The sequence below is a fragment of the Aphelocoma coerulescens genome, chromosome 8 (assembly GCF_041296385.1).
Source record: "Aphelocoma coerulescens isolate FSJ_1873_10779 chromosome 8, UR_Acoe_1.0, whole genome shotgun sequence".
Taxonomy (NCBI): domain Eukaryota; kingdom Metazoa; phylum Chordata; class Aves; order Passeriformes; family Corvidae; genus Aphelocoma; species Aphelocoma coerulescens.
Window position 1 is genome coordinate 30883087 of NC_091022.1, and position 24107 is coordinate 30907193.

General features: G+C 43.7%; 2 protein-coding genes across 7 annotated transcripts in view; one reads left to right on the top strand and one right to left on the bottom strand.

Moving 5' to 3' along the window:
- The window catches only part of DOCK7 (dedicator of cytokinesis 7), a 93462-nt gene that overhangs the window by 37174 nt on the left and 32181 nt on the right, over positions 1 to 24107 (bottom strand). For 5 of the 6 annotated variants that reach the window (XM_069023572.1, XM_069023570.1, XM_069023576.1 and 2 more), the window contains exons 13-21: positions 22570 to 22663; positions 21442 to 21604; positions 5416 to 5533; positions 4612 to 4682; positions 3766 to 3904; positions 3489 to 3590; positions 3153 to 3239; positions 2166 to 2397; positions 557 to 721 (exon numbers count right to left, since the gene is read on the bottom strand). In XM_069023572.1, coding sequence (XP_068879673.1) covers positions 557 to 721; positions 2166 to 2397; positions 3153 to 3239; positions 3489 to 3590; positions 3766 to 3904; positions 4612 to 4682; positions 5416 to 5533; positions 21442 to 21604; positions 22570 to 22663 — 1171 coding nt within the window. Of the gene's footprint in view, positions 1 to 556; positions 722 to 2165; positions 2398 to 3152; positions 3240 to 3488; positions 3591 to 3765; positions 3905 to 4611; positions 4683 to 5415; positions 5534 to 21441; positions 21605 to 22569; positions 22664 to 24107 lie in introns of those variants that run through there. The other variant, XM_069023573.1, reaches the window with a different exon arrangement.
- On the top strand, positions 10987 to 20711 carry ANGPTL3 (angiopoietin like 3). The gene is made up of 7 exons (XM_069023577.1): positions 10987 to 11579; positions 12657 to 12767; positions 13546 to 13663; positions 14372 to 14485; positions 15705 to 15800; positions 17375 to 17647; positions 19213 to 20711. The coding sequence occupies exons 1-7, from the start codon at positions 11079 to 11081 to the stop codon at positions 19392 to 19394; spliced, it is 1395 nt and encodes a 464-aa protein (XP_068879678.1). The 5' UTR covers positions 10987 to 11078; the 3' UTR covers positions 19395 to 20711.

A 24107-nucleotide genomic window follows, 5' to 3' on the forward strand; every position in this document is an offset into this window, starting at 1 on the left:
TATTTCTATGCATATATATCTACAGATATACATACATACATTAAGTATGTAAAACACTATATAAATAATAAATTTAATTAATTTAGGTTCTATTTCTGGAATCAGCACAACTTTGGTCATCAATTGCAATGGTAAAAAGATCAAGTCTTAGTTTAATTGATGGATAATACCCTTTGGATGTATATTACATCCAGCCAGTGTTTAAACTTTTGCTGGAACTGGATTAAAAGTATAAAAGCTCCTGTAAAGAAGACTGGGAAACATGACAGGCCAAGAGTGCACCACATCTGTCTCACAGAAAAAACCCTAAAACCCAATATTTTGCCATAATCATGGTCCTTCAGCAGTGACACTGTTATTTAAAATCGTCAGATAATTAAGTCTCTGACATGACTACCAATAATTAAAGTCATCTTTTCAGTGGCTACACTGGTAAATTAACAACAGGGCCCTGCAGGGAAGCAGCCACGCAGGTGGAGCTCAGAAGCACCTGCCAGCAAGTGGCTTCTGCCTTCTTTTAACAAACTTGAAATAAAAAGAAAACAAAAAGAGCTACCTGGTGATGGTGAGTTGGGATAGGTGTTGGGTAGGCGAAAAACATAATAAATATAGGAAGCAAGAAGGCTGTTCCTGCCATGCTGGTCCTGGTTCCCATCCAAATTCTTGTGAAGTCTGTTTATGATCGATGCCATCGCTTCAAAAGATGCTTGGCCCAGGTTAACTAAAAGCAAAAAGTGAGGAGTTTGTTTTAGACTGCAGCAGGAGCCCGGGGGAAATCCTAAATGTGCTGTTCGTCCACCTCCTCAAGGGTAAATGGTGGAGCCTGTTAGAGCCTAGCATGCATTTCTCATCCCAAAATGAGCCTGGTGTTTGAACCAGGTCTAACAATCAGCCTGACAGCAGGACAACTGTTCCAGTGATCAGCTGCCACTTTTATTAACAATAAATTTAATGAATTTAGGCTCCATTTCTAGAACCAGCCCAACTTTGGTCATCAACTGCAATGGTAACAAGATCAAGTCTTTGTTTAATTTAAATAAATAAATAATATATAATATATAAAATAAATAATACATAATAAATATATAATATATAATATATAATATATAATATATAATATATAATATATAATATATAAATAATAAATAATAAATAAATATCCTTCAGATATTTATCATGCTTTTCTCACTTAATTATTTCCTCTATTTAAGCCTTAGCCAAAATACAAACTGTATTAAAAAGTACAATTTCATTTTGTTTTGAGAAAAAAGCTGCTCTGAAAATGAGCACAAAAATCTACACACAGACTGAGACAGATATTCTAGACAAATTAAAGATGAAGTAAACAGTAGCTAGAGAAGAAAAATTTATTTTAAAAAAACCCAGTCACTAATGTCCTCAGTGTTCCATCCAAACCACCTGAACCAGTACAGAACACTGAAAGAGTGAAAGAACTTTAAAATATAAAATCAAAATGCAAGTAAATTCTTTCCCAGAAAGATTAAATAAATAAATAAATAAATAATTGCTAGAGCTAAGAAAATATTTTTACAAGTATTTTTAACGCAGTCTTAGATACTTATATTCCACCATGTCCAAAGTCAGATTTCCTAAAAAAAAATCAGCATAAAACTATTATTTTAAATACTAAGGATCTAATCCAGACTTAAACTTGAGATTTTTTGGACTACTAGAGCACAGCCTTTCACAGGGGGCAAAAGGAGGGATTATTCATGCTGACAGTATCAGATCCACAACAGGAACATGCAGCATCTGTATTTTCCTACTTTACCTACTTCCAGATTTCCCAAGGTGACTAATAAGGTTGAAATCCCTACTTTCTGTCAGGATGGAGACACCTTAAAAAGCTCCAGTGCTAAAAACATGCTGAGCATCCAGGAAAATCAGGCTCCCTTCTGGTCCCTCAACTTGGACACCAAATTACCAGTCCTTCTTGGAAGCTTCATATTAAATATTAAATATTGCTCCTGTGTATATCACCCCAGATCTGGATGCCAGCATGTTTTATTTGGGAGACACATGGTATATTAGTGGCACTAAAATAAAGCATAAAAATGGACTTCTCTATTTCTACATAAATATGACAAAATTGGAAGTGTCAAACTTTCAGCTATGTAATTCTCTATAAAACTTAAATAAAATACCTATTTGGCCTGCAATGACAGGAGGTCTTACTACCAGAAGGATCAGTTTGTCAAGCAGGAGATGAAGAAATCGCACTACCGGCTCCAGTTGAGAGGAATTTAAAGCTGAAATGCTGCTCTTCAGTTCATTTTCCAAGTTGTTTTCCATGATTCTCATGTCTCCTATTCGCACAGGGAACATGTGCTCATCCAGAGCATGGACAAGTGCAAAGAACTTGTCAAGGTAAGGGTCCTACAACAAGCAAAAAGCCAATCATCAGCAAAGAATCTCCAAAATATCTCCATTTTCTGTGGATTTGTGCCTCATGGATGGGTTCTTGCCCTCATTTTTCTATCTGGCCACTTAATCTCACAAAATTAGCAGAAATTCAACATCTTTGAGAGATGTGCCCATATATCTGATTCAATTTCATACTAATTCTAGTTTAGAAGTTATCAGGGCAAAACTTGAGACTGTGTATTCTTAGAAAACCAGACAAAAATGCACTAAAATCACATTACTATTTACAGCACAAATAAAAATACACAAACCCCATCAGCACGACACAGTGGGAATTAATAAAACAAAAGCTGAAACGATTAAACAAAGTGACTGTCATCTTTCTTTTCAGATCAAAGAAAGAGGGAAAATACAGGGAGAAACAAAAGAGGAGGAGGGGAAAGGGAAAAACAAGAAAACAAGAACAAGAAAACATCATTTGCTGGGCTGTGTTAGAGCTGTTGTATCAAACACAACAGTCTGAGGTCTGAAAACACTGGTGGCCATTCACCTTCCTGTGAATAAAGGCCAAGCCACTCATATTTTTAAGCAGAATTTCTCAAATATACTCACGGCACAATGTGGAAAAACAGGTGTGCTGGCTCAGAACTGAAAATGAGATTGTAATTTCACTACAGGGGATTGTTACACCCCTCACAACATCAACTCTGACAGTGTTTCAACTGTCAGAAAATTATTTTATTACAGTGACTGCTCTTGACATCTACCTGAGTGTGGAGGGATGACACAGCAACAACTTCCACGTTGAAAACCCCTTTGTGGTTATCCACCCACTTCATCCCGGGAAGAGGAACCTGCAGGTTGAGAGAAGAATGAGAGGACGTGGCAGAGAGCAGAGCTAGTTCTGCTAATTACATTTACCATTTATTTTCAGTTATTTTGGTCAGATCACACACACATACCCACACACAAACACTAAAATTCTGTCTAAATTTAACGGTATTTAAGAAATAAATAAATGCACACACAGAGATATGTACACATCCATCCTCTCACTTTTTCTCACATATATTCTGGTTTTCAGCATGCAGAACTCAGCTCACCTCTGGAGAAAGCACTGAATAAGCCTGTGGTGGCTTTTCCAATGAAACAGGAAGACAGAACTGACCCGTCTTTAGCCGGCCATTCTGAAGCATCGGGATCCACTGGAATGAGAGGGAAACAACAAAAACACACATTACTTAAGGCTTTCTTTGAGCATTTGCCAGTTTCTCAAGCTCTCCAATGGGATATGAGCTGACAGGGATGCTAAACGAAGTGCCAGCAAATGCATTTGAATGCATCCTGTGCTGAAAAATGTAAAGATGGAAAGGCACTCACGGTGTAGCCGACTGGAGTCTCCAGGGGTGTGTTTTGTTTCTGTTGGCAACTGACGTGGTAGAAAGTAAAAAGCAGGTGGTGGTGGTCTGTCAAAGTGGCTGGAAGCTTAATCTTGATTTCCTCGTGGAAATCAGGTGACCTGTGCAGAGAGCAGAGCCTCAGCTGACTCACCCACAGTAGTTTGCTACTTTGTGCTTGAGACTGAACCCTGTGAGTTAAAGGATCTGCAGGGAAGGGAGTATATGGATGATCCCAAGGGATTAAAGTTCACTTTCTCATCACCAAGGACTGGAAAAACTTTTCTAATCCACAAAAAATGGGCAGCAGCCCCCTCTTCACAAGGTACTCTGGACCACATGAGCAATAAACTCTGCTCTCAATGTGGACACTGCCACAACCCCGACCTGCAGGACAGGAATCTCCCCTGGAACATCTCTCCTTGGCACAGCTGCAAAGCCATGAAAATGTTCCTGCTGAATTCAGCACTCCTCACCCCAGCTGCAATGGAATTATTTTCAAGACCAAGTAGTTCCAATTTGTAACTAAAGTCTAAAATACTCCAACAAAACAATGGGGCACCTGCTACGGTGAGTTTGGAACATAAACCCTCATGACTGCTGACTGGAAGTTGTACTTGGAGCATCTGCTGAGCTGGGCTACGTGCTCAGGATCACACAAAGCTGATTTGTACCACAGCAAACAAAGACTCTGTCTCCCAGTTGTCACAAAACTCTAAGGACAACATCAACTGGCACTGCAGTCACTGTGAGTGCTGTCCAGACGCTGATTGTTAAATGATTAACAGCAGTCACTGGCGAGTAACTCCACTTCCACACTGTGTTTTACCTGTTGTGATACACCACAGCTGTGTAGGCTTCTTTGGAAAACTCAGGACAGCTGGATTTGCCAAAGATGACCTGCAAAAAGAGAAAAAAACACAGACACCCTCTATAAAACTGTGCCAAGAATTTGTTCCCTAACCCTGCAGAGGCATTTAGAGCTCCATTTACTGTGCACCTGTAGTTACACCTGCTTGTTCCCTGCACTTTACTCAGTCACTGAGAAGGCACAGTTTTAACAACCCCAGTGACACATGGACACAGACATGGCAGAAGAACTGATGGATGTAACCACTCCTACACAAATCCTCTCTGAGTGAGGTCACTGCTGGCCCTGAACACAAGGCTGTCACCTTTAATTCTTCTGGCATGGAAGCAAAGCTTCTGTTCCCACCACAAGCAGTGTCCACTGCAAACAAAGAATCCCAGAACGGGTTGGGTTGAAAGGGACCTTAAATCCCATCCCATTCCACCCCCTGCAAGAGCAGGGACACCTTCCACTATCCCAGGTTGCTCCAAGACCCATCCAGCCTGGCCTTGGACACTTCCAGGGATGGAGAATCCACCTTTCTGGGCAACCTCTGCCAGGGCCTCACCACCTTTATATTAAATAATCTCATGTTCAAAATTCCAGCTGCTCCACTGCTACCTTGCAAACTCTACCCAAATGCACCCTTTGCTCTGAAGTATAATTTTATATTCCTCTGAACTTGTTATTTTGAAATGCATTTCACCGAGGTTTTAACACAGGGGTTTCCTGACTGCAAGGAGTGCTCTGCCCTTCCCATGGAGCACAAAGCACTTCCCTCACCGGCATGGCATTGCTGGGATCCTCTCCATACATGAACTGCACTTTCACTGTGATATTCCTGGCAGATCCCTGGCGGTTGGCAAAGTTAAGGCTCTGTGGATACACATAAAGGAGATTCCTGCAAGAGACAAAGGCATCAGGTGATGAGAGGGGTCACACCTCCATTAATGCTGTTATTTAAACCTCTGTGGAAACATTCAAAGTGAAGGGTTTGGCATTTTCCATTCTCTCCAATGCAGTGCACACCCAGACAAACAATTTGATAATGACCCCTTCTTGCAGACATCAAAAGACATCATTCTTAAACCCTCATCATATTTAGAAACAGCTCCTGTTTAGAAGGGTACTTGAAAAATCCTTCTAAAACTTTCCCAGCGATTCTACAAACTGAGAAGTTCAGGTGGAAAGAAAACATGTGAATCCAGCAGCTTTATTTACTCCTACTTTACATACTTTATTTCCTCAACACAGAGCAGCTGGTTTCTGTTAAATACCTTCCTTCTTGTGGCCTGTCCTTTATTTTTTTATTTCCTTTCTTTTTTAAATCTTCTGACATCAGGATGACTTCAAGTTACATTTCTCCTCTGAGAATGGATTAAACAAAATGGATATGTGTAGCTTCAGGTAATGACAATACTCCCAGGTATCTAAATAACTCTTCAAAGACTGATGTAATAAAGTGCTCATCACATCCACAGGGAAGGTGGCAGGACGTAATGGGAGGAAAATAGGCACAGGAGATTTAGGTTAGGCACAAGAGAAAATGTTCTGGCTGTAAGGAGAGTTAAAGCAGTAAAACAAATTGTCTTGGATGGTGTGAAATCTCCATTTTCTGGTGGTTTCTGAGGACAGGTGAGGCAGACACCCTCCAGATGGGTTTAAAGACAACCTCAACCTTTGCTGGGCAGGGGACACATTCTGGAAACCCCTTCCGGCCCCGTTTCTCCACGTCTGTGATTACTTTAACAGCCATGAGATGCAAAATTCTGCAGTATTTTCTGTCCTCTGAGCCCTGCTGGGCCCTTTGCCAACAAGGTGAAAGTTGGATTCCCACTTCATCAGCAGAACTGTCCACTACAAACCCCTATCTGTCCTTTGTGCAAGTAATTTAGACCTACACAAAGTCCCTTGATATTCTTTTAGAGACAAAAAAATAGCAACATCCCCCCCAGACTTTTCCCCTCAACACTCAGTTACTCCAAGGAAATGAACATTGTTTTGCTGCCAAACAAGTGAAAATGTACGAATTGTTATCCATCTTTAAAAACCCAGCCTGGAAATCCCCAGTCCATCTCCCACACAGCCCTGCCCACCACACCAGCATCATTCCTCCTTGGACAGCCTGGTTCCTGCAGCTCTGACCAGAGGATCCAGGAGGGATGCTCACATGGAAGCTCAGTGAGAGCTTCAAGTGCTGCCTCCAGCTCCCAGGGATAAAGGACTGGCACACTGCATTCTGCCCAAACACTGCAGAACCAGCCCTGTAACACCCCTGGCTTGTGAGGCAAGAGGAAAAAGAGGTTCTCTTCCCTCTGGGAACTATTCAGTGGGTCTGAACACAATTTGTAAGTAGTTTCCAACTGTTCCTTGTCCCAGAGAGACAACAGACACCAGATGGGCTCAGAAAAGTGAAGTGAGGAGCACAGCAGGACAACATTTAAGGCATAATAAAGCAGCTGCTGTCGAGTGCTGGCAGCAGGAGGCTGATAACAAAAAGACTCTTTTTTGGATCCTCAGGAGGGCAGTAACTCAGGGAAGGTACCTGGTGCCTTTTAGCTGCCAGGAGCTTCCAAAACACCTGCACTGGTGGGACACACTCCTGGAGCAGCAGCTGCAAAGGGGGGGGCTACCCTTGGCTGCCTGAAATGGCACTGATGTCAATATTTTGGCCAATGAATCCCACCCAAGGACTTGGTTCTGAAGGCAATTCCATTTGCTCCCCCAAATAGTCCCATTTCTAGACACAGCTAACACTGTTCCTAAGGAATTCCCTATGAGCAGCCCAGCTCCAGGGATATTTGAGGCAGCCTTGTGAATCAGGCTCTGCTTCACCCCTGCAGGCAGAGAAATAAGCTTAGCTGGCAAGTGGGAATTTCTTCCCTCTCAAGTCCTTCATGGTGAATTAAGTTTTTGAATCCCATCCCCACTGGTCACTTTGCCAAATCAACGCTCTCCTACTATTTCAGAGGGGGCCTGGGCCATTTTTGTGACTCTCCTAAATTACTTTGTTCTGCCATGAATACATTTGCTGCTTGATGTTCTTTTTAAAATGAAAATGGATATGAAAATTTACTCTAAAATGTACCTTGCTCATAAAACTTTTATTAAGTATTATTAGCACTTAAGAGAAGGATTTAAGGTATTTGTGAAGCCAGGCTACAGGAACCCTATATTAAAGGCAGTCTTATGCATAGGACTGATTTATGCTGAGGAAAGGGACAGGTTGTTTCCCTCTCCACTGCTTTTCAAGCCCTCATTAAGTACATTTCACTGGGAAGCAGCTCTGGTTGCTTATGGGATTTCAGATGCACAGCTCCCACTGTAATAGGGGACAGGGGGCTGCTCCCCCTTGTTCAGGAAGCCTCTCTCCAGAGGGTTTCCTATTACAGGCATCTTCTCTTTGTGGAAAACTTACATGGAAAGAGGGGGAAAAACGCCCAGCTTGCAAATCAGAATGTGACCCCAAATCAGAATGTGACCCTGCTTTACCTTACTGCAGAATCCCAGACTGGTTTGGGTCGGAAGGGATGTTAAAGATCACCTCATTCCACCCCTGCCATGGGCAGGGACACCTTCCACTATCCCAGGTTGCTCCAAGCCCCGTCCAACCTGGCCTTGGACACTGCCAGGGATCCAGGGTCAGCCACAGCTGCTCTGGACAAGCTGTGCCTGGGCCTCCCCACCCACACAGAATTTATTCCCAGTATCTAACCTAATCTAAACCTACTGTCCTTCAGGTTAAAACCATCACCTCTTGTCCTGTCACTCCAGGCCATTGTCACCAGTCCCTCTCCATCTCTCTTGGAGCCCCTTTAGGCACTGGAAGGGGCTCTGAGCTCTCCCCAGAGCTTTCTCTTCTCCATCCCCAGCTCTCCCAGCCTCCCTTCTACCCTACATAACTAAAAACCTCAGCTCTTCCTGTCTAAACACAGTTACAGGAGCCATGGAAAGGGTCTGATGGCTGAAAAACTGACAGGAACATTATAAATGTCTTGATTTCTATCAATAAAAGTTTCAGGCAGGAGCTTTAAACCCAAGGGCTTGTGTTTGGAGCTTTTATTAAAATGCTACGCCAAGTATATGCAAAGCTTATCCTATTATCTCAAACACATCTCAAAAGTACTTTTACTTCCATAAAATAAATTGCTAAAGTGCAAAGGCTTCCCAAGCCATGGAAATAATGGCACCAGGCACTCCCCTAAATATTTATGTAATATGATTGTAGCCATTTTGCAAAATCCTTCACCAAGGTATTAAAACATTAAGAGCTGCTCCTAACTCTTAGAGGGAATTTCTAACTCTTATGAAAATTTCCCTTTTCAGTAAAACCCAGAGACCTTTTTCTTTGCTTTATTCCTACTATAAAAATCATTTAAAGCCCATATAATCAGGGTCACCCAGGTGCACAAAAGATCTTCAGGATCATGTTTCCTATATACATCTTTTCCTGACTGGGCTGACAACTCTCAGAGGCAGGATTCCCTTTTAGGGTTTCCACAGCTCCTGAATTTTATGATTTAATCATGCCAGAAGCTTTTCTCCTCTCTGCTTTCCCGTGTCTCACTTTTCTTCTGGACTCTGGGGCTGTTGTGACATCTAGGGGTGTTTTGTAATGAGTTTAGCACTGCCTGACTTCACTGGCCTTGGCATTAATATGGAAGCGTGCTTGGCAGTTATTTGTGCTTTATTGGGATTTGCCAGCAGGGCCTTTTGACTGCTGTTTCCCCTTGGAAAACAAATCTTTTCCATAGGTGGTGTCATGTCTGAGCAGCACCAGCAGCACATGGGACATAAGCTGCAGAAACCTGGTAAAGTGCCTGATGCCCAGTTGCTTGGTCATTGCTACTTCTTGAGTAACTTCCTATAATTTTCTAAAGACTAAGAAGCCAAGAATGAAGATTTTGGGGAGTGATGGGGTTAGGAAGAATTCAAAACAAACCAGAAAGATTTCTTGCATGAAACAGTTAAAACAGAAAATTATTCATAAAACCAAAGCCACTTAAGTACTGTGAAGTGGACTGAAGAAAGTCTATACACTTGGTTTGGTTGGTTTTTTTTTTTAATTTTACAACCAGTTCTTCAAAGTTTTGCAGCCCAAAATCCCTGTCAGATGCCAGAGAAACAATTTAGAATTGTTTCTTTGAAGGAATCCCCATTTTGCCCAGAGCTGGGCTTGATCATCTCCCTGCTCCTGCTGTTTTTCCATACTTTGGATACTCCAGTAAGTCTCATCCCAATCATACTGGCACAAAATATCCCCCAGCAATTAATTTGAGATCTAAAATACTTTCACAGTATTTAATTGCGAGTGGGGAGGTTACTTGCATATTACCAAGCCTTGAAGACACAAAAAGTTCAACATAAGAGGTAACAACTTCATTTTTTAAATGTTTTTTTCCTATGGATGCTTAATTTCATAGGTGCATGTGCACCTGAACAACACAACAAAAAGTCCAGGGGAAAAATTCCTAAGCAGACAGGAATTTAGCAAAAACCTGAACACTCTCCAAAGTACATTATGCAATGCTTGATTTTGATTTCTTGGATTGCTATGAATGAATCCAGAAAAAGAAATACCTTTCACTCACACTGCAATACTACCCAAAAAAATCCATGTTTCTATGCAGGGGCCCACTGCAGAACTGGGCATTTATTTCAGAGCACTTGCAGCCTTTCTTTATGTAGTGTGAATCTCAAACAGCAAAAAGAATGGTAAGGTGAGAAATGCAAGCGAGGTATTATTTATCTCACCCCCCCTCTGGAAAGCAGCTCTTAAAATATAAGTTTTATATGGTGTAAATTACTGCACAAACCTTAACACAGTAGAATCACATCCAGGCAATCTCTGGACCTAATTCCCTCTTTCTCACTTAATCTGGGCTACATGACAAGTAAATCCACTGCAGCACAATGAGTTACATCAGGAAACAGCCCAAGATGAAAATCAAGTTGTGTGAATCATCTGGGAATATTCTGCCCTTCCACAGCTTATCAAGGAGCTTCACAACCTGAACGTCCAGTGTGAAATCCTTTCCCACTCCTGAGGCAATAAAGGGAACCAAACAACACAAACAAGGAGCAGTTTAAGCCCTTACCAAGATTATGACCCCAAATTAATCTATTAAAAAGAGTGGTGTGAAAAACACTGTGTCATCAATAACATTTTACACCAGAAGGTCTGGCAGATGGAAAAGTTCAGAACCCGTTTAATCAGCAACATGGCCATCTCTCAATTTTATCTTCCCAGGTATCAACCTACATTCAGGAGGGGTTACACTCGTTCAAACACACACAGTTTAATGATCAACCCACTGCTCTGCCTCTCCTAAAATGAAGAGGGGTATAAATAGACCAAGTTCTGCAACCCACAAAAGCCACGCAGCAAAAACTATCACTGGGAAAAGTCTCTGCATCCTGAGCAAAGAGAACCAGGAGCAGGAAACATGAAGCTCATTCCAGTTTTACTAATCCTGGCCCCCCTGGCTCTCCCAGCTGGAGCTGACAAGGATTTTTTCTCTGTTGGTTCTGCCGGATCTCCTGAAACAAAATCAAGATTTGCAATGTTGGATGATGTCCGAATTTTGGCCAATGGACTTCTCCAGCTGGGGCACGGCCTCAAAGACTTTGTCCACAAGACTAAGGGGCAGATGAATGACATCTTTCAGAAACTCTACATTTTTGACAGGTCCTTTTATGAGCTCTCCCTGCAAACCACCGAAATCAAGGAGGAAGAAGAACAGCTCCGGCAAACCACGGCCAGGCTGCAAATCAACAATGAGGAGATAAAGAATCTCTCACAGGAGATGAACCTGAAGATTGAAGGCCTCATACAAAACAAAATCCAGCTGCAGGAGAAAGTGTGGGGACTGGAGGACAAGGTCACCAAACTGGCCATTATCCAGCCTTCGACGACGCAAGAGACAAAAGAAATTTCTTCACTCAAAGTAAGTGACTTGTGAAAGGCCCTGACACACTGAGCCAAAACACACTGCAAAGCCATTATCAGTAATTATGCAATAGAAGCTCATGCTTTCCCTTGCTCCTCACTGGGCTACTAGTGTGCATTTTGGGAAATAAATCACTGTAATAACCTTTAAAAAAAAAAATCACTGTCTTACTCTGACACGGTGCTAATTTTGCAGTAAAATTCCCCAGTGAAATCAGTGAGAAATTGGGAAATTATAAAGCTCTGTATCATTTTCAGTAATTTTCTGCAAGCCAATTTTAAGAAATTTTGTAATCACAATGATAAGAAAGTTTTGCAATCGGGAAAATGATGAGATTCACAAGCCCATGGGTTTGTACGTCATCAGCTCATCCCAAATCAATGCAGTGGGAACTGCCTGCTCAGTGCAGAAACAGGGAGCTTAAACCTTTAGAGAGGGGCATTTGCAGCACCTGTAGGACCTCCAGAACCAAAGAACCTTACAAGTCTTAACAAAATAAATATGTTAATCATGCAAGTAGTTAGGTGGGTATAAGGTTTTCTATGGAAAAGGAAATATTAACTGTATTTTGCAGAAGCATTGAAAGGCCAAGCAATTTGTATGAGAAAATACTGGATGTTTGTGTCGAAGCAGAAAGATGAATCCTGATCTCTCAAACCCCAAGCTAATACCCTAAATGCTGGGAATTTTTCCCTTTTTTGATCAGTGCCATATATCCAGTTTGAAGCAAGGGCCAATTCCACAGAACATAATTGTTCTTGATGGGAAAATGGAAGGGAAATAGCAATTAGAAAGAAGTCTACAAAGCTGCCAGTAGTTTGTCTCAAAAAAATGGGTGTTCACTCCAGAAGCAAAGAAATTTTTCAATTTAGAGGCAAAGCAAGCAGACCTTGATGATCCTTGTGGGTCCCTTCCAGCTAAGGATATTCTAGGATTCTCTGGAAAAGGAAGGGCAATGTTCAATGGTTCGTGCCTCTTAAAACTAGCCCCAGGACAAGAGTTACAGAGGCAGCACCACTGTGAAGGTCTTTTGCTGCTCCTGACCTTCCTCCACCCTTCCCTCCCTGTCCTCAGGCTTTCATGGAGCAGCAGGACAACGACATCAAGCAGCTCCTCAAAATTGTGGAGGACCAGCACCTGCAGCTGGACAGGCAGCACAACCAGATCATGGAGCTGGAGGACAAGGTACAGGAACCACCTCTGCTTCTCCTTCCATCTCTCCTGACACTGAGGGAGTCGAGGGTCCAGCCATCCCTTGGGGTCAGGTATCCCTTGCTCAGTTTGGGGTGGTGAGAAGGGTGGGGACCATTTTGAGGTACCTGTTTGGGGGAGAGGCCGCTGTGCTGCCAGGCAGGAGCTTTATCCAACAACAGCTTTGAGATCTTGTCCCTCAACACCAGGCTGCTGCATTTTCTGACTGCTAATGTTGGGGTTTTTCTCTTATTACCTATCATATTATTGTTCTTCCACTGGTCTGGAAGTCTCATTGTTTTCTACCTCTTCCTTCATTTCCAACATCCACTTCCAGAGTGGAAGTCCAACATGTGTCACTGTAATACAGTACAACCAACATGTTCATATTTAATTTATTCTGAGAGGAAAATGCATTTCAGCCTAAGGAACTGTGGGTTCTGTGCTCCTTAGCTGCTGGCATTATTTGTCTAAGTGATGTCACCTGAGGAAATAAGTTAAATCTGTTTGTCCATTAAGGTGCACCACACAAGAATGGGTCATTTCCTCCCCTCATGAATCCTACCCTGTCTGAGCAGTGGCAGTGTTGGCATTCTCACACCTAAAATCCACTAGCGTGGAGCTGAAGTTATTTTTATGTGGTAAATTGGGTATTCTACAGGATTACACTCATAAGAAAAATTATTCTCTGCATGACACGGTTCAGCTTGATCCATGAATCTCATCATTCCAGAGCCTTGGGAAATTAACAGTGTAATTATGGCTCTTGCAGCTAAACCACATAGAGCTCCAGGAACTCCTGGAGAATTCCTTCACGGAGGAGTACCAGGAACCAGAGACCATCCCCTCTGCTGTGCACAGGCCCACTGCTGGGACAGACAGAGCTGATGGTGAGACCCCATCCCTGAGATGTGACCACAGCACACACTGTGTTCCCAGAACCCTCTGGGAAAGCCTTGGATTGGTTTTTAGGCATCAAAGACTAAAAGTAGATTTTTATGTTATACACTGGGCTGTGGGAAGGAGCTAGATTTCCTTCTTTGGCAAAATGTCATTATCTATTTAGCCCCACTCCAGCTGTACTTGTCCCTGGGGTGACACACAGGACCAATGTCCAAAAACACAGTAATGGGATCCATTCCTCCCTTGTAAATATGCTGTGACCATCCTTTTATTGATGCCTGCCTTGTAGAGCCTGAAGAGAGAACTAATTTACTTCACACTGGCTAATTATAAGATTTAGAAGACCTTTCTTTGAGGTTGAAAGGCATTGGTGAAGTGCAGCAGTGGGAATGGTATTTACTGGGAACTTTAAAGAGGTAGGAAAGCCCATTTGCCAGAGTCTAGTCTTAGGCCTTGGAAGCTTTCCAAAATCCTCCAAATTGAAACCTTGCCTAACTTAAAAAACTATGTTTTTTTAAGGCAGTCCAACCTATGTACACCTTGGCAGCTGTACTATTAAGCTCAAAGCAGTCTGCCCATTCTATGACATTTATTGTAAAATAAAATTACCAATATGGTCATTCTCCTTTTTTTTCTTTGGCTCTCAGCTCAGCACACCCCAGGCAGGATTTCTAACAGGCTGTCTGCTTTCCCAGGTGCTGCTGCTGACTGCACTGCTCTCTACCACACCGGGGTGCAGGCCAGTGGGGTCTACACTATTAAGCCCAATGGCTCAGAAGCTTTCAATGTCTACTGTGAAATGAAATTTGGTAAGAGCTGTGCCAACAATAGTCTAATTTTCACAGAAATATCTTCCTCTAAGCCAAACAACTTTGTCTCATCCCAAAGTACACAAAAACTTATGATTTATGTAGCATCTTCTGGACTTCTCTTACTGGCCTGTCTGCCCTGAACTCAGATTTCCCATACCCTGAAATTTTCTTATCACTGCTCTCATTCTTTACTCCCCTCTTGTTTATACTGAGGAAAGGACATTCAATTATGTGACATTAATTATACCCAAAACCCAAGCCCCTTTAGCTGTGGGTAATGAAAATGGTCATTATAAAAGCCATTATAGGGCAACCATGAACAGATTTCCCAAAGAAAAGCAAACAGTAAATACCTTAGTAAAATTTTGTTCTATTAACAGGGCTTGCTTTAGACTTAGCTGTGCCAAACTAACCCAGAGAAGTGAGTGCTGGGGACAGGATTCCCGTGCCATGTTTGGGTGGCTCAGCAGCAAGGCATCATCCAGGCACACAACTGTCATGTCACCCACCCGAGCTCCACCTTCCCAAGGAATCCATGTCTGATCCTTTTGCCACCAAGACCTCACACAGCTTGGCCAGTTCCCTCATTCCCTGACTTCTCTGCATGCCCCAGAGCTGCTCTGTGCCTGTCCTGCCTGGCTTCCCTGCCCAGCCCCTTTCCCACTGCCTCCGGAGTGCCGGGGAACACGCGGGGCCACCTCACGTGTTTGGATGTGCTAACAGAACTCACGGGGCTGCCCTCTGCAAAAAGCTCCTCTGCTTACATTTGGTGGAGATGGTGAAGTGAGGGTGTCATGACCTGGGCTCAGCAGAAAGACCCCCCTGCAGCTCCAGCGTGGACACGGTCCCAGCACCTCATCCCTGCCCCAGAGCTGTGCCAGCAGCCAGGCACTATCAGCAGAGAGTCTGACCCTCTGATCCAATGTCTGGGGCTTTTCATATCTATTCTTTATCAATTTCTCAGTCTCTCAGCCCTCATAAACAAATCAAACTCAGTCAAGGCAGCCTAACAAAACAATTCCGTGAGTGGAGTCACCCCGAGTGTGGCCAAGGACACTCGAACAGCCCCGGGTTCTCTCCAGTTGGGCTCATTTCAATTCCCCTCACAAAGATTTTAATTAACTCATTCTGCCTCAAAATGGGAGCATCCCAGAGCACACTCAGGAACAGATAATGAGACCATGGCCAAGTTGTGACTTATTTCCCCTTTTCACAGGCACATCCTGGACTGTAATCCAGAAGAGAGTGGATGGATCGCTGGATTTCAACCAAACTTGGGATGCCTACACAAATGGTTTTGGTGACCTCAATGGTAAATAGGCCTTTTTTGTGTGTCTCTTGGTAAAAATTGATTTGAGAAGCTGAATCTTCTTATGGAAAGGTGTTCCCATAAGAGCAGACTAAACCTGCAAGTAACAGCTGACTGATTTATTGGAGTACCAGAAAGTGCTTCCTAGAACACGTAACTCATAAAATTCTCAAAGACATGCCTTCAAATGTCTATTTAGAAACTGAACCAAGACCAAAATGCTTTAAACACTATTTTATCAAGATTTTACTATTTATAAAAGCACCTCCCAAAGCCTTTCAGACATACACAAAGGCAAAACCTCATGAAGTTGCTGTCACTACTTTCTCTCAGCCTTCCTGCAATCCTGTTTCCCTTGAAACCACCACAGCAATTTTTCCTCAAGAGAGCCCGAGGCTGCGTGTGCTCCCCTGAGCAAACACCTCAGGCATCCCCAGAGTGGCCAATCCCCTCCATGGCTGGATAGGGTGAGGAAACACCCACGTTCCCCTGTTAATCATCAGCTCCAAAGAATTTGTAGCACCAAGTGCTGCCCAACAGCTTTCTCATCCAGAACATTTTCCTTGTTTTTCTCATACAGTGAGATGAGTCTCCTCTTGTTTAGGAAATATTTTGACTTTCTAGGCATGGCACAGACCTAAACCTCACCATGGTGGGCAGCAACATGGACTTATTCCCACATCTTTTACAATGAAGAGCTGCTGTGTCTCAACCTTTCCCTCAGTTTTGGGACAGGAGCTCACAGCTGAAGTAGACTTCCACCTGTAAAGTTTGTCTGATCCTGCTGGATGCTTTACTGGCTCCTTGATTAGTCTCCAACTCCCAAATACTGAACCAAGGTGCAGCCACATGTTTTCAGTGCTGGGTTTTGCAGAGAATCTCACTGCTCTCAGCTATGTCCTATCCAGTGCTCTGCTGCATCTTCTGAGGTGATTAAATAAACCAGGTTACAGCTCCTAACCTGGAAATCAGGGAGTATTTTCCTCAATCTTCTTGTCTTCTATGGCTTTAAATGCCAGCTGTGTGCGTGGCACTCACATTCAGCCCCGCTTTCTACATGGGGTAATTACCTGCACTGATAATAAGCTACTTAATGAATATAATATATGAAACCAATTAAACTAATTATCAGAAATTCCAGCAAAAGAAAAATTCCCTTTGTACAGGAAGGCGTAGAAGCCCCAGTTCAGTTCTGCAGCTCTTCCCCCACAAAATGCAACAATTGCCATTAGGTTTTATGTATGTCACTCGCTTCATTTGTCACACACTTCCAATTGCACACCTTTTAAATGTCTCCAGCTCCCTCTCAGAGTTTCACCCGAGGTGGGAAACTTAAAGGGAGAAGCTCCAGTTCATTTAGATCTCTTGCTTTTATTGATCATCAGAGTGTAATTAAGCAGAGGTAAACAAAAAGAATGTAGCAGCAGACCTCTGCAAAGATCAACAGTCCCCAAGACTCAAATCACTGATTTAATTAAAGCAATTAATAAAGCCTTTTAAATACTGTATTTTCACACACACTACCTGCAGGTTATCCCTAAAAGCAAATTCAGCATCTCTTCCCTTCAACTTTGCAGAGGAATTCTGGCTGGGCCTGAAGAAGATCTACTCCATCACCAACCAAGGGAATTACATCCTGCGGATTGAGCTGCAGGACTGGAGGGGGAACAGGAGGCACATCGAGTACACCTTCAGCCTGGGGGGCCCCAGCACCAGATACAGCCTGCAGCTCTCCAGGATGTCCGGGAGCATTCCCAACGCGCTCCCGGAGCACACGGAGCTGCGCTTCTCCACCGCAGACCGCGCCGAGGACACGGCCAGCGACTTCAACTGCCCAGAGAACCACCTAGGTACGCTGGGAATGTGCGCAGGGCCACTCCTCTGCTCCACGAATTACAGCATCAGGGAATCACGGGATGGTTTGGGTTGGGAGGGAGATTAAAGCTCATGCTGTTCCACTCCTGACACCTTCCACTATCCCAGGCTGTTCCAAGCCCTGTCCAGCCTGGCCTTGGACACTCCCAGGGATGGGGAATCCACAGTCCCTCCAGACAACCTGAGTTAGGGCCTCAGCACCCTCACAGGGAAGAATTTTTTCCCAATATCCCATCTAACCCTGCCCTCCTGTGCAAACAACCAACACCAGAAACAGAATGAGCAGCACAGGTTGAAATAACCCTCAGGATCAGATTCTGAGCTCTGAAGCAAAGGGCTGTCCCTCCTCTGATGCCTGGTCTGGTGTGGCAGCCCCAGGTTGGATTGTTTGATCCCTTTTTGCAAAAAACCCAAAGACAAACTGACTCCTAAGTCCATTTAGGCTACAACCTGAAAGGTAAGAATGACAGTGAGTTTCCACTCAAAGGCAGATTTTAGCTGTTTGTCAAATACACCCAACAGAATCACTCTCAAAAGAGCAAGAGATGTAGGGCTGAGGCCATTTCTCCTTGGAGATAATTGGGTTAAAAGGTTCTTAACGCTTTGATTTTTTTAAAGCTTTTATGTTTGCCAGTTTATAGCAGAAAGCAAACAATTGAAAAAGCAATTAAATGACTAAACCACAGAATAACAGAACTGCCCTCCAGCCACCTGCTTCATGCAACAAACACTTTGTACAACATCCTCAGCTTGAATTTGTGAATGCCTGAAACAATGCCAAGAGTGTCATCTCGTGTCCAGGGAAGGACCCCTCAGGACAAGGACATTAAGGGGCTGGAGTGGGTCCAGGGCAGGGAACGGGGCTGGGGAAGGGTCTGGAGCACCAGGAGAGGCTGAGGGAGCTGGGAAGGGGCTGGAGCCCCAGGAGAGGCTGAGGGAGCTGGGAAGGGGCTGGAGCCCCAGGACAATTCCTGAGGGAGCTGGGAAGGGGCTGGAGCCCCAGGAGAATTCCTGAGGGAGCTGGGAAGGGGCTCAGCCTGGAGAAAAGGAGGCTCAGGGGGGACCTTGTGGCTCTGCACAAGTCCCTGACAGGAGGGGGCAGCCGGGGGGGTCGGGCTCTGCTCCCAGGAACAGGGACAGGAGGAGAGGGAACAGCCCAAAGTCATATCAGAGGAGACTTAAATTGATATGAGGGAGAATTTCTTCATGGAAAGGCCTGTCCAGCCCTGGCACAGCTGCCCAGGGCAGGGGTGAGTCCCCATCCCTGGAGGGATTTAAAAGCTGTGTGCATGTGGCACCTGGGGACACGGGGCAGTGGTGGCCTGGGCAGTGCTGGGGAATGGCTGCAGGCAGTGTCTTTGAAGGACCTTCCCAACCCAAACAATTCAGTGATTTGGGAATCCTGGGTAAATGCCAATTTAGCTGGAATTTAGGGTCTAAAGCAGATTTCTGTTGCAAAGAGGAGCTGTTTGCTCTGCCACAGAGCACAGTGTGTTAGAGCACAACCAAGAGTGCCTGACATTCCCACATTGCTCCTCAGGAGGCTGGTGGCACAGCGAGTGTGAGGAAACCAACCTGAACGGCAAATACGTCACGCCAAGGTCCAGGGGAAGGCTGGACAGAGGAAAAGGCTTATACTGGAAGCCTAAGAAAGGAAGACACTACCTGCTCAAGTCCACCAAAATAATGATCCAGCCAACAGATCTAAAAAGCTTTGACTGAGTGCTGCATTTTAACTCAGAACAAACACTGAACTTTACCACACCAAAGGCCTTGATGCTGTGTTTGCCAACAGATGCATGTCCCAATCCATGCCCTGCATGGAATTTCTCCAAAACATAAACCTGAGGCATCTGAGATGGTCTTACAAAATGTTTGGTGAGCATTGCCATTCCCTCAAGACTCAATGTCAACGTGCTGCAACTTTTCATGGAGCTTTTCCCTCCCCAGGATGAAATTCTAATGCCTAGGAGCCAACCTGTCATATATTGGTAATACTGTTTGGGGGAATGGGTTTTCAGGCTGTGCATTCCTCTTTGGGTTGTGTAGTAGGGAAAACAAAAAGTGTTTTCTGGGAACAAAGGGCTGGCAAAACCCTACAGAAAACATTTAGGGAAAGAAAAAAATTTTGTTTCTTGAAGTAACTAAGTGGATGTTTGGTTCATGTTTTTGTTGTGGAATGCTTCTAGGAGCAAATGAAAGGTGGGTAATTCTTCGTTTTAGGGCTCTGGGTATTTCCAGACAATTTTCCAGGAGTGCAGCTGAGGCCAATCCATCCTCTTTGGAGCACTGTCCTCACACTGCTGCAGGTGTGAGCACACACAGGGAGTCAGAGCAGTCCTGGTCCCCTGGATCCCACACTCTGCAGAGTAAGTGCACAACTCTGGCTGCTCACTGAAAGTTAAGAGCCAAACTTCAAACTCACTGAAATGAGGAAGAGATCTGCTCTCCTCACCTGAAATGAATCAGAGCCAAGCCTTTGTGACCTTTCAGTCCAACTAACTAAGGAATTAAATAAACAATTAAGTGAGCACACAACAGAACACCTTCCTCTTAGGGAACAGCTGCTCCAATGGGGTCAAGGGTGCCAACCCACAAACCCAGTAGGCACAACCCATGGGACAGTGCTGGTCCAGCTCCTGGGGTCACCCACGTGTTGAACTTCAGCTGCAGAACACTGAGTGACAGCCTTGGGCTGGCCCTGGAAGGGCTGACTGACAAAGCCCCCAACCCTGCAGTTCCACTGAGTCATATTGACTTGTTTATTTTACCCAACCCCTTTTTATCTGTGGATTTTTTATCTCAACACTTGCAGTCGCACAGGAAATGGTTTTGGTTGTAATTTGTCAGAGTGAAACCCAGTGAAGAGAATGTGTTAACTACAGAAACACTGAAAAAAAATCCTTTTATTTCTCATGGGTTTATAGCAGAGATGAGATCATGCAGTGTTGCTTATTTGTACTGGTTTACTGTAATGTTAAATTACCTGTCCAATAAACAAATAGACAAATAAATAAATGGCTAAAACTTTCCAAAATACAGGATACGAAATTTGACTAAACCCTTCTTGTAAGCTTTGATTTATAAAAACCTGGTTTGTATCTAAAGTTCCAACAAGAAGTAAAGGATTTGGTAAGTTGGTGAAATTACTCAGCTGGTGAAGACAATTCCACTCAGACAAGTAATGTCTTCAAAGATACTGTGAAAAAGCTTTAAATTAATAACGGTACATAATGAAAAGAAATCTGGTCCCAGCCTAAGTGTTGTTACAGAAAGGTTAGTGTTTCCCAAGATAGTTAGAAAAATTTCCTATTTTTCAGGGCTTCAGAAGATTTTTTCCAAGAATTTCAAACAAAGAAATTGCTTTGAAATCAAAATGGAAATGTGAACGAAGGGATTATGCATTTTCTCTATTTCTATCCCTCACTTTAAAGAAAAAAGTGTCACTGAAAGTGATATAAAATAATAAAACCAGTAGGAGAATGGTGAAAAACCCTACATAAAACTGAAAATAATTCAACCAAACTCCACCACGAATTCTGGGAGAAACCTCTCCTGTGTTCTTATTCACAGCCAAGTTTGATGCAGACCTGTTTGTCCCTCCCCAGCTGAGCCTTTTCTGCTGTGTCAGCCTGAACCCTTCCCATGCCTCTGGCACAGCACATCTGCCCATGCACCAAATTTTGCAACAACCCTGCTGATAAGGGAGGAATTTCTACACTTGCCAGGCTCAGGCCCTGAAAAGTGAAAAGTATTTCCAAACTCTGACCTGTATGTGGTGTTTGGGACGTAGACATCCCTGGCAGGGAACTCCAGGATTTCTCTTGTAGGCCTGACTCTGCTGTCTGGGTAAAGCTTGACTTGCAGCAGCTCTGGGGTTAGGCAGTAGTGGGGGTTCTCTGGAGCTGGAGATATGTCTATCTTCAACTGAGCTGCAAGAAGAAAGGGATTTTACTAATTAATAAATAGAATTTATTAACAAATAGAAATTAGTTTTTTAAAGCATAATCATGCTTTGTTTCTTCAGGTTAATATCCTATATATGAATTTAATAAATCAACAAATGATAAATTACAGCCAAAGTGGATTTGTTAACAAGTATCAGTGGATCAAGCTTGTATCTAAGGCAACTGGGGGACCAGATAATAAGAACCAACAGAAAATAGGCATCTTAGCATGTCACAGATGCTTTTTTCATAGGAAAACTGGGGAAATACAGTCCAGATAATGCACCTCTGAGGCCTAATTATAGTTACAAACAAAACTCCATCAAAAGAAGGGTTGAAAAACCCCGAGATTGGTCAGGCTACAAAACAGAGGTGAATTGAGTGAACCACTGACAATACTCAAGTGCTTGGAAGGTTGAGGTCGCTGCCTGAGGTTGTGGCACACCAGATTCAGATTAATTTGCAAGGAAGGTAATTTTGCAAAGTTTCCTTAACACCTAACATGGCTGCAAGGCCAGCTGAGTGCTGGGCAGATGATCCAAGAAAGAGGCAGGATTGCTGTCCCTGGAAAGTTTTAAGAGCAGGTTAAGCAAATATTGTCAGGAATAGCACAAGTCAGGGACCAGCTTCACTGAGGTGTGCCAGGGTTTCTATTCCCCTTTCTCAAACAGAGGTGGAGCCTGTTCCTGTTAACCAGGAGTGGGAGCCAGCAGAGAGATCTCCTTTGGGACAGAAAGTGGGAAACAGAGGTTCCTGGTTTTTGGGCTTTGGGATTTGCATCTTCTCCTCACAGACACCACCCTCAGTGTGCCAGTAACAAACCTGCCCTGTAACACCTTCAGTGCTCCTGCTGCCCAGCTCCTGCTGCTGGGGAGAACTTCTTTGGGGTGCCTGGGTGAGGAACTACCCAAATACCTGAACTTTTGAGCCCAAAGGGGCTGGCTAGATACCTGTGATGGGTCTGAGCCTGCGCAGCACCGACGAGGGACGTCTCATGTCAGCCAGGAACTTGTACAGGTCCTCATCGCTCAGGCGATCCCCCTCCTGCTCAGGGTGCAAGAATTTGGTTACCCAAACCACCCTCCAGGGCTGCCAGAGAGTGAACAAACCTTCTCATCCCTCTGACATCAAAATATCCCTTCCCAGAGCAAGGTGTTAACATTATCGTGTTAAATTACACTTCATTTCTCCATCCTTTCCCCTTCCTTCATCCCTCATTAATCATCCTGACAGCTGCAGGGACTTTTAATTGAAAGCCTTTTCTCTCCCCATCAATATTATCTTTTTCCAAACTGGAAAAGGCTGCTAAAAGATTTCCCAAAAATACCCATTTTTTAGCAAGTGTAATAGTTTGAAAAAGTATCTGTCATTCAGCAGGTGATCCTCATTCCTTCTCCTCTGCCTTTCCTTTGGGATGAGCCCAGAAGAGCTTTATTTTTCAGGAAAAGTAGGAAGTACAAGGAGTCTGCAGTCAGTTTTCCTTGTGCCACATTCTATTAGCTCCGAGCTTTGCTAATTTTGGAAACATTACAGAAAATGTGACTCTGCCACCCCAAAAGCAGAAGGTATCTGATTTTAAAGGTAAGAAATCACAACACTGGAAAAAAAAAAAAAACAGATGGAAGGAGAAAAGCCCTGGGTAGTATTCAACTAATCATACTTAACAGGATAAACTTAACAGGAGAAAAGGAAGATAAAAAAATAAAGGATCAAAAATTTTAAATCTTAAATTAACGTTTCAAAGGACAAATTAAATACAATGAGCTGCTTCCAAGTAAAAATAACCTCAACAAAGTAAGCAAATACGTGCTTTTGTGAATCATTACTAACTTAGTGACCAGTTTTTCCTTAACTAGATGTGGCCATTAAGCAAATATTAGGAAATGGTTTCAGCTCATTACTTTTTGCTAAGCTTAACTAAAAATTTTGTTCCCCTTAATCATGTTTTCCACGTCTCAGGAAAATCCCAAGCTCTGGCTAAGAGGAGCTGCCACTCAGCAAAGCAGCATCAGAAGTAGAATGCTTTGTTTTGCTCAGGGATCCTGGATGTGCCCAGGGATCCCTGGATGTACCCAGGGAACTGATGCCAACCTCAAATCACTCTGAGGAACTGGATTCACTACTGCCAGAATTAATATATGATGTAAAATTATGTAACATATCACTGAAAGAGAAGAGGTTTAGATTGGATATTAGGGAGAAATTGTTCCCTGGGAGGGTGGGCAGGCCCTGGCACAGGGTGCCCAGAGCAGCTGTGGCTGCCCCTGGATCCCTGGCAGTGCCCAAGGCCAGGCTGGAGCACTCTGGGATAGTGGAAGGTGTCCCTGCCCGTGGCAGGGATGGCACTGGATGAGCTTTAAGCTCCCTTCCAACCCAATCCACTCTGCTATTCCATGATAATTGATCTGTAACACAATAAACCCACTGAATGCTGTTCAAAGATTCCCTGTGATCGGGGAACAGACATTAAATGCAAACTAATCCCTCA